The following is a 12,694-nucleotide window of genomic DNA, read 5'->3' on the forward strand; positions in this document are numbered from 1 at the left end:
TTTCAATATATTTTGTTTTTGTGTTCTCATTCTTTTATGTGTAAAAAAACATTCTTAACTCAGCATACTTTTATTTTTCTTTCACCTAATGCGTATTCTAAAATCATTTTCAATCTATAACCAAAAATAAAATGTACAATACTTCAGCTGCACGAAATTATTAGTATACTGATTGACAATGGTACAAATACTGTTCTATTTTTGAATCGTTTCATAGTTATCTATATGGGCTGATAACATAATATCTATACAACAATACAAGTATAACATTAGATTTGATACTTGGACGTTAACGATCAAATAATTTACCGATATAGATATTAATTTTACGAACACTTTTCATGTGGTTATTTATCATTGCGATCAATAGACAGTACATCCTCTTTTTATTCCTCTTGTTGTAATTATATTGATTACCAGTTCATTTGTGTTCTTCTTAATATTTCAATTAAACGAATTTAGACTTATCTTTTATATCCCATTTAAATTAAATTTATGTGACGTTAGAAAACAAAATATTTTTATATTTCTTCACAGTTAACCTTTTGCAGGCATAATTATCACATGCTCAAAATAATGCGTAGGTCAACTACTTAAGTTTTACTTTAATTTAATTTAATTATTGTATGTTGTCTATTGCTATTCTCTATATTATAATAAAACAATTTAAATTTTGTAAATGTATTCAAAGAATTTAGTAAAAATTAAATTTTAATCTAATATTTTCATTTTTCAACTACTGTATGCTACATGAAATCCACTTTTTCAAATACCATAACGATATAATAATATTAATTATAACATTGTAATAAATTCTTTCTATCTCAGCAGATAACACTTTCACCGTATGCTTTTTAGTAACCACATCGAATATATTAAAGTTAATTAATAACACTCCGTTTGGTGGTCTACTATAATGAGTAGTGTCTACGTAATATGTCTATTAGTATATTAAAAGTACAGCGCCTTGCATAAATAATCTTCACATCTCAAATACACTAATTATCAATTTTCCTAATGTATTTTTGTTATTTATTTTTTTTTTTTTTATGAACATATAATATAGCCTGTGTTATTACTTATTACCATATATTTGAATCAAGGAAATCTATATAGATATATTCAAATATTATATTTTTATGATATATGAATGACTATAATACGCCTATATTCATTTAAATATAAGTCAAATCAACAATATTTTATGAAATCATTTGATCTTGTTAAAAAAAATTATCAATAGATTTTTCGATAAATTATTAATTAATTTTATTACCTATATTGATTTTGAGGAGAAAAATCCATTTGACTATTCCATTTTAATAGTGGTAAATACAATTTATTTTTTACTTTTAAAAATTATTATGAAACCTTTAAAAATCTATAGGATTAGGTACTTAAATTACTAATCTACATTAAATCTAAAAATTAAATCACTTCTAGTTATGAAAAAAAAGCAAAAATTAGACCTTGACCTCAAGTATTGACTCCCTCCCAAAAGTTTAGTGATAGGATCGAGCAGAGACAGAACCTTCCAGTTCAAACATATTATAAGTTTCTATGAACTTTTATATAATTTCAATAAATAGATATATGTATCATTTTAAACAAAGTAGGTATACATAATGCATATGAGAGTATTACTTTTTGAAGTATATAATATTGAATTTTTATAAAACCATACATAAAAATATTATGATTTTCATAATATATTTTTCAAGTTTATGAATACCGAATTTTTTTTTCTATTTAATAGAATAATAATGTAATTTTTTAGTTTTATTACAGAAAAATACATAATTTAATTCTTTAAATGAGATACGTATTATGTTTATGTTTATTGTACAAAACGGATTTAACAGAGAACGAAGCGACTATATTAAAAAATAAATAGTTACCCGTTACTCTTGGATTCATTCTAAATCATCTATTTGATGATAAAGAATAGTATTAGAAACAATAGAGATAACACTATCAATTTATTATGAATATTTTTTTTTTAATTTATGACAGCAATCAATTTTTCATATTTTTTATATTTAATAAATAATTGTTTAAACTTTAAAGTATTCGTCTCGATCCAGATGTATGGTTGTATTACATCTAAAAGCAAAGACAAATTTTCGTATTCAATTAATTGGGTAGATAACAAGATTTCTAACCTTTCTTTGTAATCACTGGCACAAAAATAAGAAATGGTTTTTAATAATTTTTTTATTCATGCCTAGAAAAATAATTTAAAAAGCCGATAAAATTCTTATACTAATTAATTTGTCAAATTTGATTTCTTACTTATTCATTTCAAATGTATTTTTGAGAAACACTTCAAGGGGTTCTAGTTTTCATAGACTTGAAATACTTAAAACTATATATTTCTTGTTTTGATAAGAACTCAAAATAAATATTATCAATAAAAAAAGTCAACTCAAAATAACTATTATACTGAGTTAACTTTCATCATTTGCGTTATTGTTTATAGGTTTATGGATTAAAATTTATAAAATATACTCGTGTCATACGTTGTCACATATATTATGACTACAATACATTTTATATTCCAATATATTATTAAATACACGGAAAAATAAAAATAGCATGTCTGTGCGTGTTGTGTGTGCTGAATTATCCTGTGTGTAATGATATTCATAAAATACAATTGAGACATTTCGAAAATGACCAAATATTTTCAGATAGATTAAATAAAATACTAATTGTTTGTTTTAATTTATTTGTAATAGCATACATCATGATTATCGGTTTCCGTTTTATTCTACAGGTGTCAGACTGGAGGTTTCCATATAAACGTTCGCATCATCCGGTGTGCATACATGCCGGTCAGGTGCTTACCGAGTTTGTGCTGAGGGACTGTGACAAAGGCGTTCTACCCGGTACAGAACTATACGTTTTTCCGCAGGCTACGGCATGCAAGTGTCACACGTGCAAATCTTCGGAGGCGTCTTGCGAGGGGTACCGGTATAGAGATTTTAAGTTCATTTCCACTGATGAAGTTTGAGGAAATGTATGATTTGAAGAAAAAAAATGCGATGGAATTACGACGACAGTAAACTGAATACAACATCATAAATATATATATATACATTTATGTATATTATTATTATTATTATTGTTATTATTAATTCACACTTTCATTTTTATTTTCCTTTATTCTTCGTTTATATTATCTACTCGTCTATTATAACGTTGTTATTATCATCACATACTCGACATAACACACTGACATTATTATCTTGTACACTATTATAATATATATCAAATAAATTGTATCTTATTGTAATCCGAAACTTGAAAACTAAACTAATTATAATCTACGTGCCCTTGTCTGTCAATAAAATATTTAATGTATGCTTCTATAATATCATAATATGGTATTAAAATAATAATGATAATAATTTTATGTTAATATATATATATTTCCTCGGTTTACGTGTGTGAGACACGAATATCAATAAAAAAATGCAGATTAATTTAAACGAATATATAGCGTTAGTTTATTTATCCTTCCTGCTATTTCACAATATGTCTTAGTCCGATCACAAAAAAGGCATCGTCGAGCATGAAACAACCATATTTGAACACAGATCGCCGAGATAAAAGTTCGAGTACATTCCAAAGGCTTTGACTGCACCACGCAGATAATACAGAGTGATTATTTTGTCACTAATCAGACTTTTTTCTCGGTAATTATATGTGTTTTTGAGTATTTTAAGCTGAAATTTACAAGGTAATACGAAGAATCATGCCAGATACTGTACTATATTGGTTACCTAATATTTCACCCATAAGCTCATCCAAACTTTGAATGAATATAACCAGAACTAGAATTATAACCTACAAGATTAAAAACAATTAATTTAAAATTATTTACATAAGAATTAAAGATAAAAATATAAATATTATAATTAAGAATGATTATATATTTAATTGTTGTGTATAATTAACAATGTTTATAAATTTTAAATATAAAACAAAAACAAAATAATTTTTTTCAATTTTTATGAAACAGTAAAAAAGCTTTGTTTTTAATTAAAAAAGTAATAAAATAAGAATACAATTTTAAATTTAAAAATTTCATGATGTACATTATTAAATTTTTGCTTAAAAAATATTATCAATTTTAAAAATTGTAGTAAAATAATAGAAGTTCCCATAAAATTCAAGCTTTAATTAAAATTAATCAATTTGATTTTAGTGCATTATTATTCCCTTTTATTATAATAAATAAAATTATATAATTTATATAATAAATTCAAATTATTATTTGTATTTTATTAAATAATATATTAAATTGATTAACTAGCCGGTTAAAGACGTAATATGTTTTTACTTTAACAAAAAAAAAAAAAAAAAAGAGAGCAAGTAGTTAAGAGTTTTAAGCCCGCAAGCATTATTTCGATAAAAAAAAAATATATATATTTACGCAATTTATGACTACTTTATAAGAAAATAAAGTCATCGAATAAAAAATAAAACACAGTTTCTTCACCGGTTCATCTGAATGATGTATATAATAATTTCACAAAAACTTTCAGAAAATATATTGTTTTTTTTATCTAACCAGCCAATAAATATTATTATGTAATTATATATTCTACTTGTATCATATACTCTCTAGTCAGTCATTATCATTACGATAATAGCCGTAATTGTTATTCAGCGCCAGCGCGTCACTGCGATGAATAGCTTATAATAATAATTAATAGTTATTTAACCGTTACACATTTTATAATTATTGAAAAATATAGATACTGCAGGAACGACACGACAATTGCATCATTTACCACTATTTAATAATATAGTTAATTTTAGTCGCTACTTATGTCATGATTAATAGATATGTTGGGGGATTGGGGGGGGGGGGGAATTTTAATAGAAAGACAGTAAAAAAAACCATAGACACATTACCATAATAATTAAACAGTGAAAATATTAAATTTTTTAGTATAAAATCGATTTTAATTCGCATATATTATTTATAAATTAATAACCACTAATAACAGTTGTTATATACTCGTATTATATTAAATACATTTCTAATTATAATTGTTACATAAAATATGTGATTAATTATTAACCGAAATGAGTTCACCCACCTATTTTAATAAGGTATAAAATTACTATAAAATAAAATATCTTTAGGAATATAGACTCATAGATCGTGTTCTTTTAAAATAATTTTTCGTATTGCAATGATTTAGCTTTAAATTTAAATTTAAAACATATTGCATTACGGTGAATTAATCAATGACGAAATACACTCTACTATAATACAGCAAAACAATTTTTTGTATTTTTTCTTTCACCGATTATTTTGAAAAGTTTTATGTAATTTTTACGTACAACTTGAAAAAGTTATCAAAAAAAAAAAAAAAAAAAAAAATCTACTTATAAAAAATAAAACATTAGATATTTAAAACCAACACAGTTATTGTTTAAAATCTAATATAATTTATTAATTTTTTATGAATGCTATCCACGATCAAAATTTGAGCTGAATATTTTTTTATGTGTTAATATTTTTTTATAATGAATAATTTTTTAAGTGAAGATTCGATCAAAAACAAAACGCTATCGATTGAATAAAAACTATAGACAGTAATTTCTTTTATCGTTCACCGAAATAACGATACAATAACGTATATAATGTGATTATTTTTATAAACATCAGTATTTATTATTACAATCTGGTTTAAAATGGACGATCTCGGAGATCATATTCACGTGATACTTCATGAGAATTTAACATAAGTTTGTATGTTATTTCAGTTCATCTACGATATGAATAATGAATTTTTCATCATACTTTCGACTGGATCTGCTGTAATTTTTGGTTTGCCTAACAGTTCAAATTTAATATTATTCCTAAATTTAGTTACACGCACTATACAATTTACCTTACTTATATTGAAAAACACTTTTTGAGATTTATGTCTAATAACAAAAAATTTTCGTGAGTATTTAATAATAATGAATAATTAAGTGTAAGACTTGAAGCTGAATAATTATATACTTGGTGTGACAAAATCATTGTAAGCGGCCAATCGTTTATTTCATCAAATGATATGATATAAAAAAAACTTTTTCAGTCCAATAATTTATTTAAATTAATAATAAAATAAGTATAAAATATTTTATTTTGGAATTAAGAACTACTAAAAACATTATATGATGTATTTTTTAGTTTAAAATTAATTGAAAAACGTAAAAGAAATAAATGTAAAGATTTTCATAGCAGCTATTAAAACCGTATTAAATATAAAATGTATAACATTTTGTGTTGGCCTTTTTAATGGTATAATAATCTTTTATAGTAGTTAGGTACAAACTATTTCCAGAGAAATCATAAAAATAATCAAATTAATATTTTGCTTTTAAATGTTATTTTCAACAAATGACCGAAAACCTTATTTATTGTACTAACATATAGTTATGTCACTACACTTCTATTCCGTTGGTCAATAATAATTATAAAAATCAAATTTGTGCCTACGAATAATATAATATATCTATTATTAATAGTTTACTATATAAATTTAATTTAACAGCCATGATTTACCTAGTTTAGATTTAAATTATAAGTCCAAATCGGCTAATGATTATCAAACTTTTTTTTTTTTTTTTTAAATCAAAAATCAATCCATAAAACAAAACCAAAAATTTTAATTTATTTTAAATTTATTATTATTATGATAATAATTCTAGTAAAAAGTGTTTTGAAAAAAAATAATTTTACCACACTTTTGATTATCAAATTTAAAACAGCAGTAATGAGAAAAACTAAAAAATTACTATATCTACAAAACAATTTAGGTAGATTATGAGTAAATTTAATATTACAATAATTCAGTAACTGTAATTAACTACTTAGTTTTATCAAATTATAATTATATATGATGAATAATAATAAAGAAACCTCGATATGATTACAATTTTATCCATACAGCAATTTGAACAAAAGTATACATTTGAATTTTAATAAATCATAAGTCACCAAGTCAAAATGATTAAAATAATCTACATCCACCTGGATTAATTAGTTTTTCCTCTATAACTTAATTAAATTATATAAAATAATCCATAAAAAAAAAAAAAAAAAATGATTATAATATTTTTGACCATTTCACAAATTCTATACTCGTAAAATCGATATTAAAACATCGTGAGACACATTCTAACATTTAGTTTTAGCATTGATTATAAGATATAGCCTATTCTATAACCAATGGTTTAAGTTATAATTTAGAATTGATACGCAAAAAAAAACGTCATCAACTCATCAAGCACCATTCTAAAAAATCAAATGATTTTTTTTTACATAACCATTATGTGCCACAACTTAATGAAGGATTTAAAAAGCTAAGAATATTAATATAAATTGATTGAAGTTAAGCACCTTCGTAAAAAAAGAACAAAGATCGCTCATTTAAGCTAAATGTCCCACAATATAACGATCTTTGATGTTCCTCAGAGGAGGAGACTTTTATCCAATTCACACTTTAGACTGTCTTCTATACCATCGTACTTTAAATTAAAAACAACTTTTAAACTTCAAAAATGCCGAATAAAAATAACTTTTTAATTACGTATATCGCCAAGTCAAATTAATTGTTTTATCTACATAAATATTTATTTATTTTTCATGAGTAATATCATTAGTCTTATTATTTTAATTTAATGTGGTAAAGAAAAATATACTACACCTGAACTTAAGTTTTCCATGTCGAGATCCATTCAAGTTATATAATTATAATCATTTTATTGTTTATACTACACTACTTGCAAACTTAGAAAAGTTAAACCATTTTATTTCGTCAATCAGATAAGACTTATTACTCCATACTCGTTGGAGATAATTGTTTATATTTATACCTTTGTTTATTTCGAATGTCAATATCGCAAAAACCTACAGTACAAATTGCAATGTTAACAACATTTATAACGAGTTATTAAGAATAAATTACAATCATAAAAAACAAAAAGTAAAATATTCAGTGGTTGGTTATTTGAGTTACCTATAATATGTGTGTGTATACGATATTTATAAATATCTAAGGTTAGTACAAAAGTCATGTTATATGATATTAACAATCAAGCTATGCTCCTATAATATACCACGAACAAGTCCGATTTAAGGGGAGGAACAGACTCACAAAACTTGAGATTCCTTTTAGAGATCTTTAATTTTTCCCCGTATATTTAACAGTTTGTATTATTGTTATTAACATTATTACTTATTAAATATTTTTTATAAAAAAAAAAAAGATATATAACTTTTAATTTTTGATGTGAATAAAAATGTTTATTTTTTGACTAAAAAATTTAGGTTCTTAAAATAAAAAACTTGATTGTTGTAGATTTAGATAATCTAGTACAAAAATTTACTTTTAAATTAAAAAAAAAAAGTAATCGATTACTGATATGAATTAAATTTAATATATTATTAAAATTAAAATTAAATTTTAAACAACTTGTTTTATTTGTTGTTTGGAATCGTTAAAATTAGGTCACAAAGCCTAAAAAACCTTAATCCATGTTTGAAAACGAACTGTGATCATTAAAATAAAAATGTCTCAGATTGTTTACTCTTTACGTAGTCCTTATGCGTACGACATGTAACTTGTAAGAGGGTACTGCTGCGAACATTGATAATTAAAAGTGTAATATTAGAAAAATTACCATCAAGATCATATTAGCAAAAACGAAATTTGAGTCAATGACCACGTAATTACATGTTTAAAAACGAGAGTCGAGACGATGAAAAAACTTAATTAATATGGTCGTATTATACTTGCGTGTATTGTTATGTTATAAGCGACGAATCACATACTCTCACTCAAACCACCTGAACCATAGATAATAAAACTAATATACTTGTAATAAAATAATATATGGTCGCGATATAATATTATAAAGTGGTTTATCATCGTGGCCATTATAGTTGGCACTATTCGTACATAACTCGACGTGACAAAGTGATCATACTCAGCAGCAAGTTTTGGTTTTCAGATAACATCCTGCGAGATGATGACAAATCGCTGACGTCTTGTATCGAATTAACGGCCAAGACAACAACTGACGATTGAGCATATTATTGTACGTGTTTGGCGATATTACAGAACATTACATTTTAAGCGAAGTTTCCACACTGACCTATGTTTCAATCAACATAAAAGTCATGAAGATGAATAATTGATCTAAAATAAGCGGATAGAATCAATTAACTTGAATTTCAACCGATTAAGTATATTAATATTGCAGCATTATTCGTATTAGTATTGTACACAGAAATAATTTCGTTTAAAAAGCAAGTGTTCGGTTACCACTGAATCCTTAATTAGACCAATTACATAAAAAAAAAATCCAAAGTTTTATTTTTTATCTTAATGTAGAATGTAAAAATAATTTAAAAAAAACTAATATATATAATATATAGAATATTTTCCTACAAACAAGTTCAATATTTTATAACCAATATATGTGCCTATAGTGAAGTGGATACAAAAAAATAAATATTTTTAAAGTTTGGTTCTATCCCAAAACTTAGTTTTTTTTTTATTATTATTTAAAAAAATAAAGAATTGTATTAAAATTAAATATTTCATAGTACACCCTAAAAAGTTTATTTTTACATAAAATATTAACAGCTGCTGATACCTATCAGTATTCAATGTTGATTTTCAATAATTAATTTTTTAAAATAAAAAAATAAAAAGCCTGTGTTCTAGATACAGATAAAATAAATCCCGAAAAATTTGTTTTTCAAGGTATTTTACTGAATTTTTTTATCCTACTGGTGACACTCGTGGTATGCATTATGGACTCAATGATAAACTCATACAAAACACTCACAACAAAATTTTCCGAAAAATGATCAGACATGTCAACTCAAGTATAATCTCTGTTTTTATTTTAAACATAGGTACTGAGAAACACTGTATGAAACTTTTGGAAAATCCTTACCTAAAATAGTGATTACACGATGTTTGACATAATATAATATAGATTAAAAATACATAAAATTTGTATAATATTACTATAATCATAAACAACAATGAATTCTTCATTTCACAATGAATCTTAGACAGTGAGCATAATAACAATGAAATATAACTTCACTGCCAAAATTACGCATTGGACTATGCGGTTTGCTTATATTATAAACCTATCCTTTTACAACACCTTAAAATATAATAAAATATTATTAATATTTTTTTTTTTTGTTCTTTTAAAATAATTTAAAAAGTTTGAAATATCTTAAATAACCTTTTTTTATATGGTATACTTAGAATATATTACGTATATCTATTGAAAAAAATTACCAAACTCATGGTGCGATAAGTAAAACTTTTTCCAAGATTTTTTTTAAGTCAAAATTTTGTATAAAAACACTCATTTAACGGTTTAAAGCTTGAATTTTCGAGTTTACTATGTATTTAGAAAAAAATAAAAATATTTGCAATTGGGGTGATTGAAGACCTTTGTAACGTACTTGTTCATAATATGATACATTAAAATATATTCCTATTTGCGTAACTGGGGTGCATATACTTTGTTTTCACCATAAAGTCTTCCACCGCCTACAGATGATCATAAATTATAACCCAGTTACTCTGTTGACTGCATTTTTCTTTTAATATATATATATATATATATATATATTCGTAAAACCACAAAAACTCCACACACCTAACACGTATTTTATAATATTATAACCGTGACGACATATTATTATGGCAATGACATACTTATTATATTGCCACTTATATTAACCGGTACTTTCAAATGATGATAAAATAAAATATATGTTTATAGGTTAAGAAACATAGATATTAAAATCTACAAAGTAGAAACAATATGTTTACGATTTAGTTTTACTTATTTTAAATGCACATTAAATAATTAATAATGTTTTGAGATTTTTTAACGCAGTTAAAAAAAAGTGTGATATAATATTTATCAATTATCATAATATAATTAGCTATCTATTTCATCAACACTACAATTTAAAATTAAAAATACAGATAATATGGCATAAAGTTATACAAAAATAAAAATATTTTTATTTCAATAAGCTTAGAAAAAGTAATTTGGTAAAATGAATGTTATTTTTTATTTATCATTCAAATTTATATTACAACATTTCAAATTTAAACAATTTTGTTCAGGTAAATATTTTATAATGTTTTATTATTCAATGAATATCTTATTATAGCTTATGATAACTAAAAAATAAATTATACAAGCATATTACAAATTCAAATATTTTAATTTTAAAAGTGGAAAGTTGGTCCTTTTACTCTTCAGTAAATAGTAGTAGTCTTAAATTTTGATAAATTTATTGTTAATTTATATATTATTTTACTCTCTTTTCTTTGACCTCTTTTGTCAACTATCTGTTTTATATACAGAAAGGAACATTTTTTAATTCAAGGATGATAAAGCTTTTGGAACACTATCACTAATCCCATGAAAGTTTTTATAAAAAAAAAGAAAAAAAACAATTTAAATATTATAAAATAAAACAAAACTAATAACTTACTGTTACATCCATTAACGAAATTTAAAATGTCAATACTATATAATACAAATATTAAATATCTGCTACACAATTTACAAAACACCTGCCAAAATCATTTTATCGTATTTTATCATAACATTCTATCATACTTCATAAATATTTTACCAACACATTTTAAATTGTTTACTTTGCACAATATTGGCAAAAGCAGCATTTGCGCCTGGAAAAACAAATTTTAAGTGATTCAACTACCAATTCGACAAATGTAATTTAATACATATGACATGGTATACCAAATAACGTTAACTAAATTTCACTGAGAACTGAGAAAATATTCCATCTGTGTAGTTTTAAAAATATGGATATTTACGTATTGTCACCGAGATTAAGTAAATACTTTAATATATTCTACTTTTGTTGAAGTTTGTTAAATACTCATATAAAATAAACTTGGATTGTGTAAATGCAATTTTATATTAAAACTTTTAATATGGTTTGTTTATGGTCAATTTTTACAATTAAACATGATATATCCTATGTAGAGATGTATTTCAATTATTTAAAAAAGCATTTCTTTTTGAATACTTTAACATGAATTACTATAATTGTTTAAATAATGACGGCAAAATAGCTTATGCGATTCCATTTGAAGTGTACATCAAATTACTCGCTAATATTAATAGTAATAAAGGAGAAAGGGGATAATCTACACCGTATATTAAATGAAAAAAATAATTTTTATGACTATACATTGATGACGGTGGTATAATTATACCTATATAAAAAATTTAATACCAGTGTTGATTGTGCACTTAAAATATTACACGCCCCCGTATCATTAAACCCGTTGAAATTGCACCGAAAATATCCTTAGTTAAATGTTCAATAAACCTTGCAAGAAAAACAAAAACAAAATAAAAACATTGAATACAAGACATACATTTTTTGCCATTGATATTGGCCAACAATTTTTTCTCAATAACATTATTTTCATAATCTTGTCTACAAGTAATTATTTACGTAACTAAATATTATTAAAAAGGCGATGATTTACCATTTTACGACTATGATATTTAAAAAAGGTACAAGAACCTACTGAAATTATTGCAATTATTTACGTACTGTTATTAATGTATTCGTTACAACGTTAAAATAATA

General features: G+C 23.9%; 1 protein-coding gene across 1 annotated transcript in view; it reads left to right on the forward strand.

Annotated features, from left to right (window-relative positions):
* LOC112602013 (thyrostimulin beta-5 subunit) overlaps positions 1–3,313 on the forward strand; it is a 30,004-nt gene extending 26,691 nt beyond the window's left edge. The window contains exon 3 of the mRNA XM_025349928.1: positions 2,777–3,313. Within this exon, the coding sequence (XP_025205713.1) occupies positions 2,777–3,013 (237 nt within the window). The 3' untranslated portion in view covers positions 3,014–3,313. The remainder of the gene's footprint in view (positions 1–2,776) is intronic.
* The last annotated feature ends 9,381 nt before the right edge of the window (positions 3,314–12,694 follow it).

This window comes from Melanaphis sacchari, unplaced genomic scaffold (genome assembly GCF_002803265.2).
Source record: "Melanaphis sacchari strain LSU unplaced genomic scaffold, SCAv2.0 Contig80_pilon_pilon, whole genome shotgun sequence".
NCBI classification, from domain to species: domain Eukaryota; kingdom Metazoa; phylum Arthropoda; class Insecta; order Hemiptera; family Aphididae; genus Melanaphis; species Melanaphis sacchari.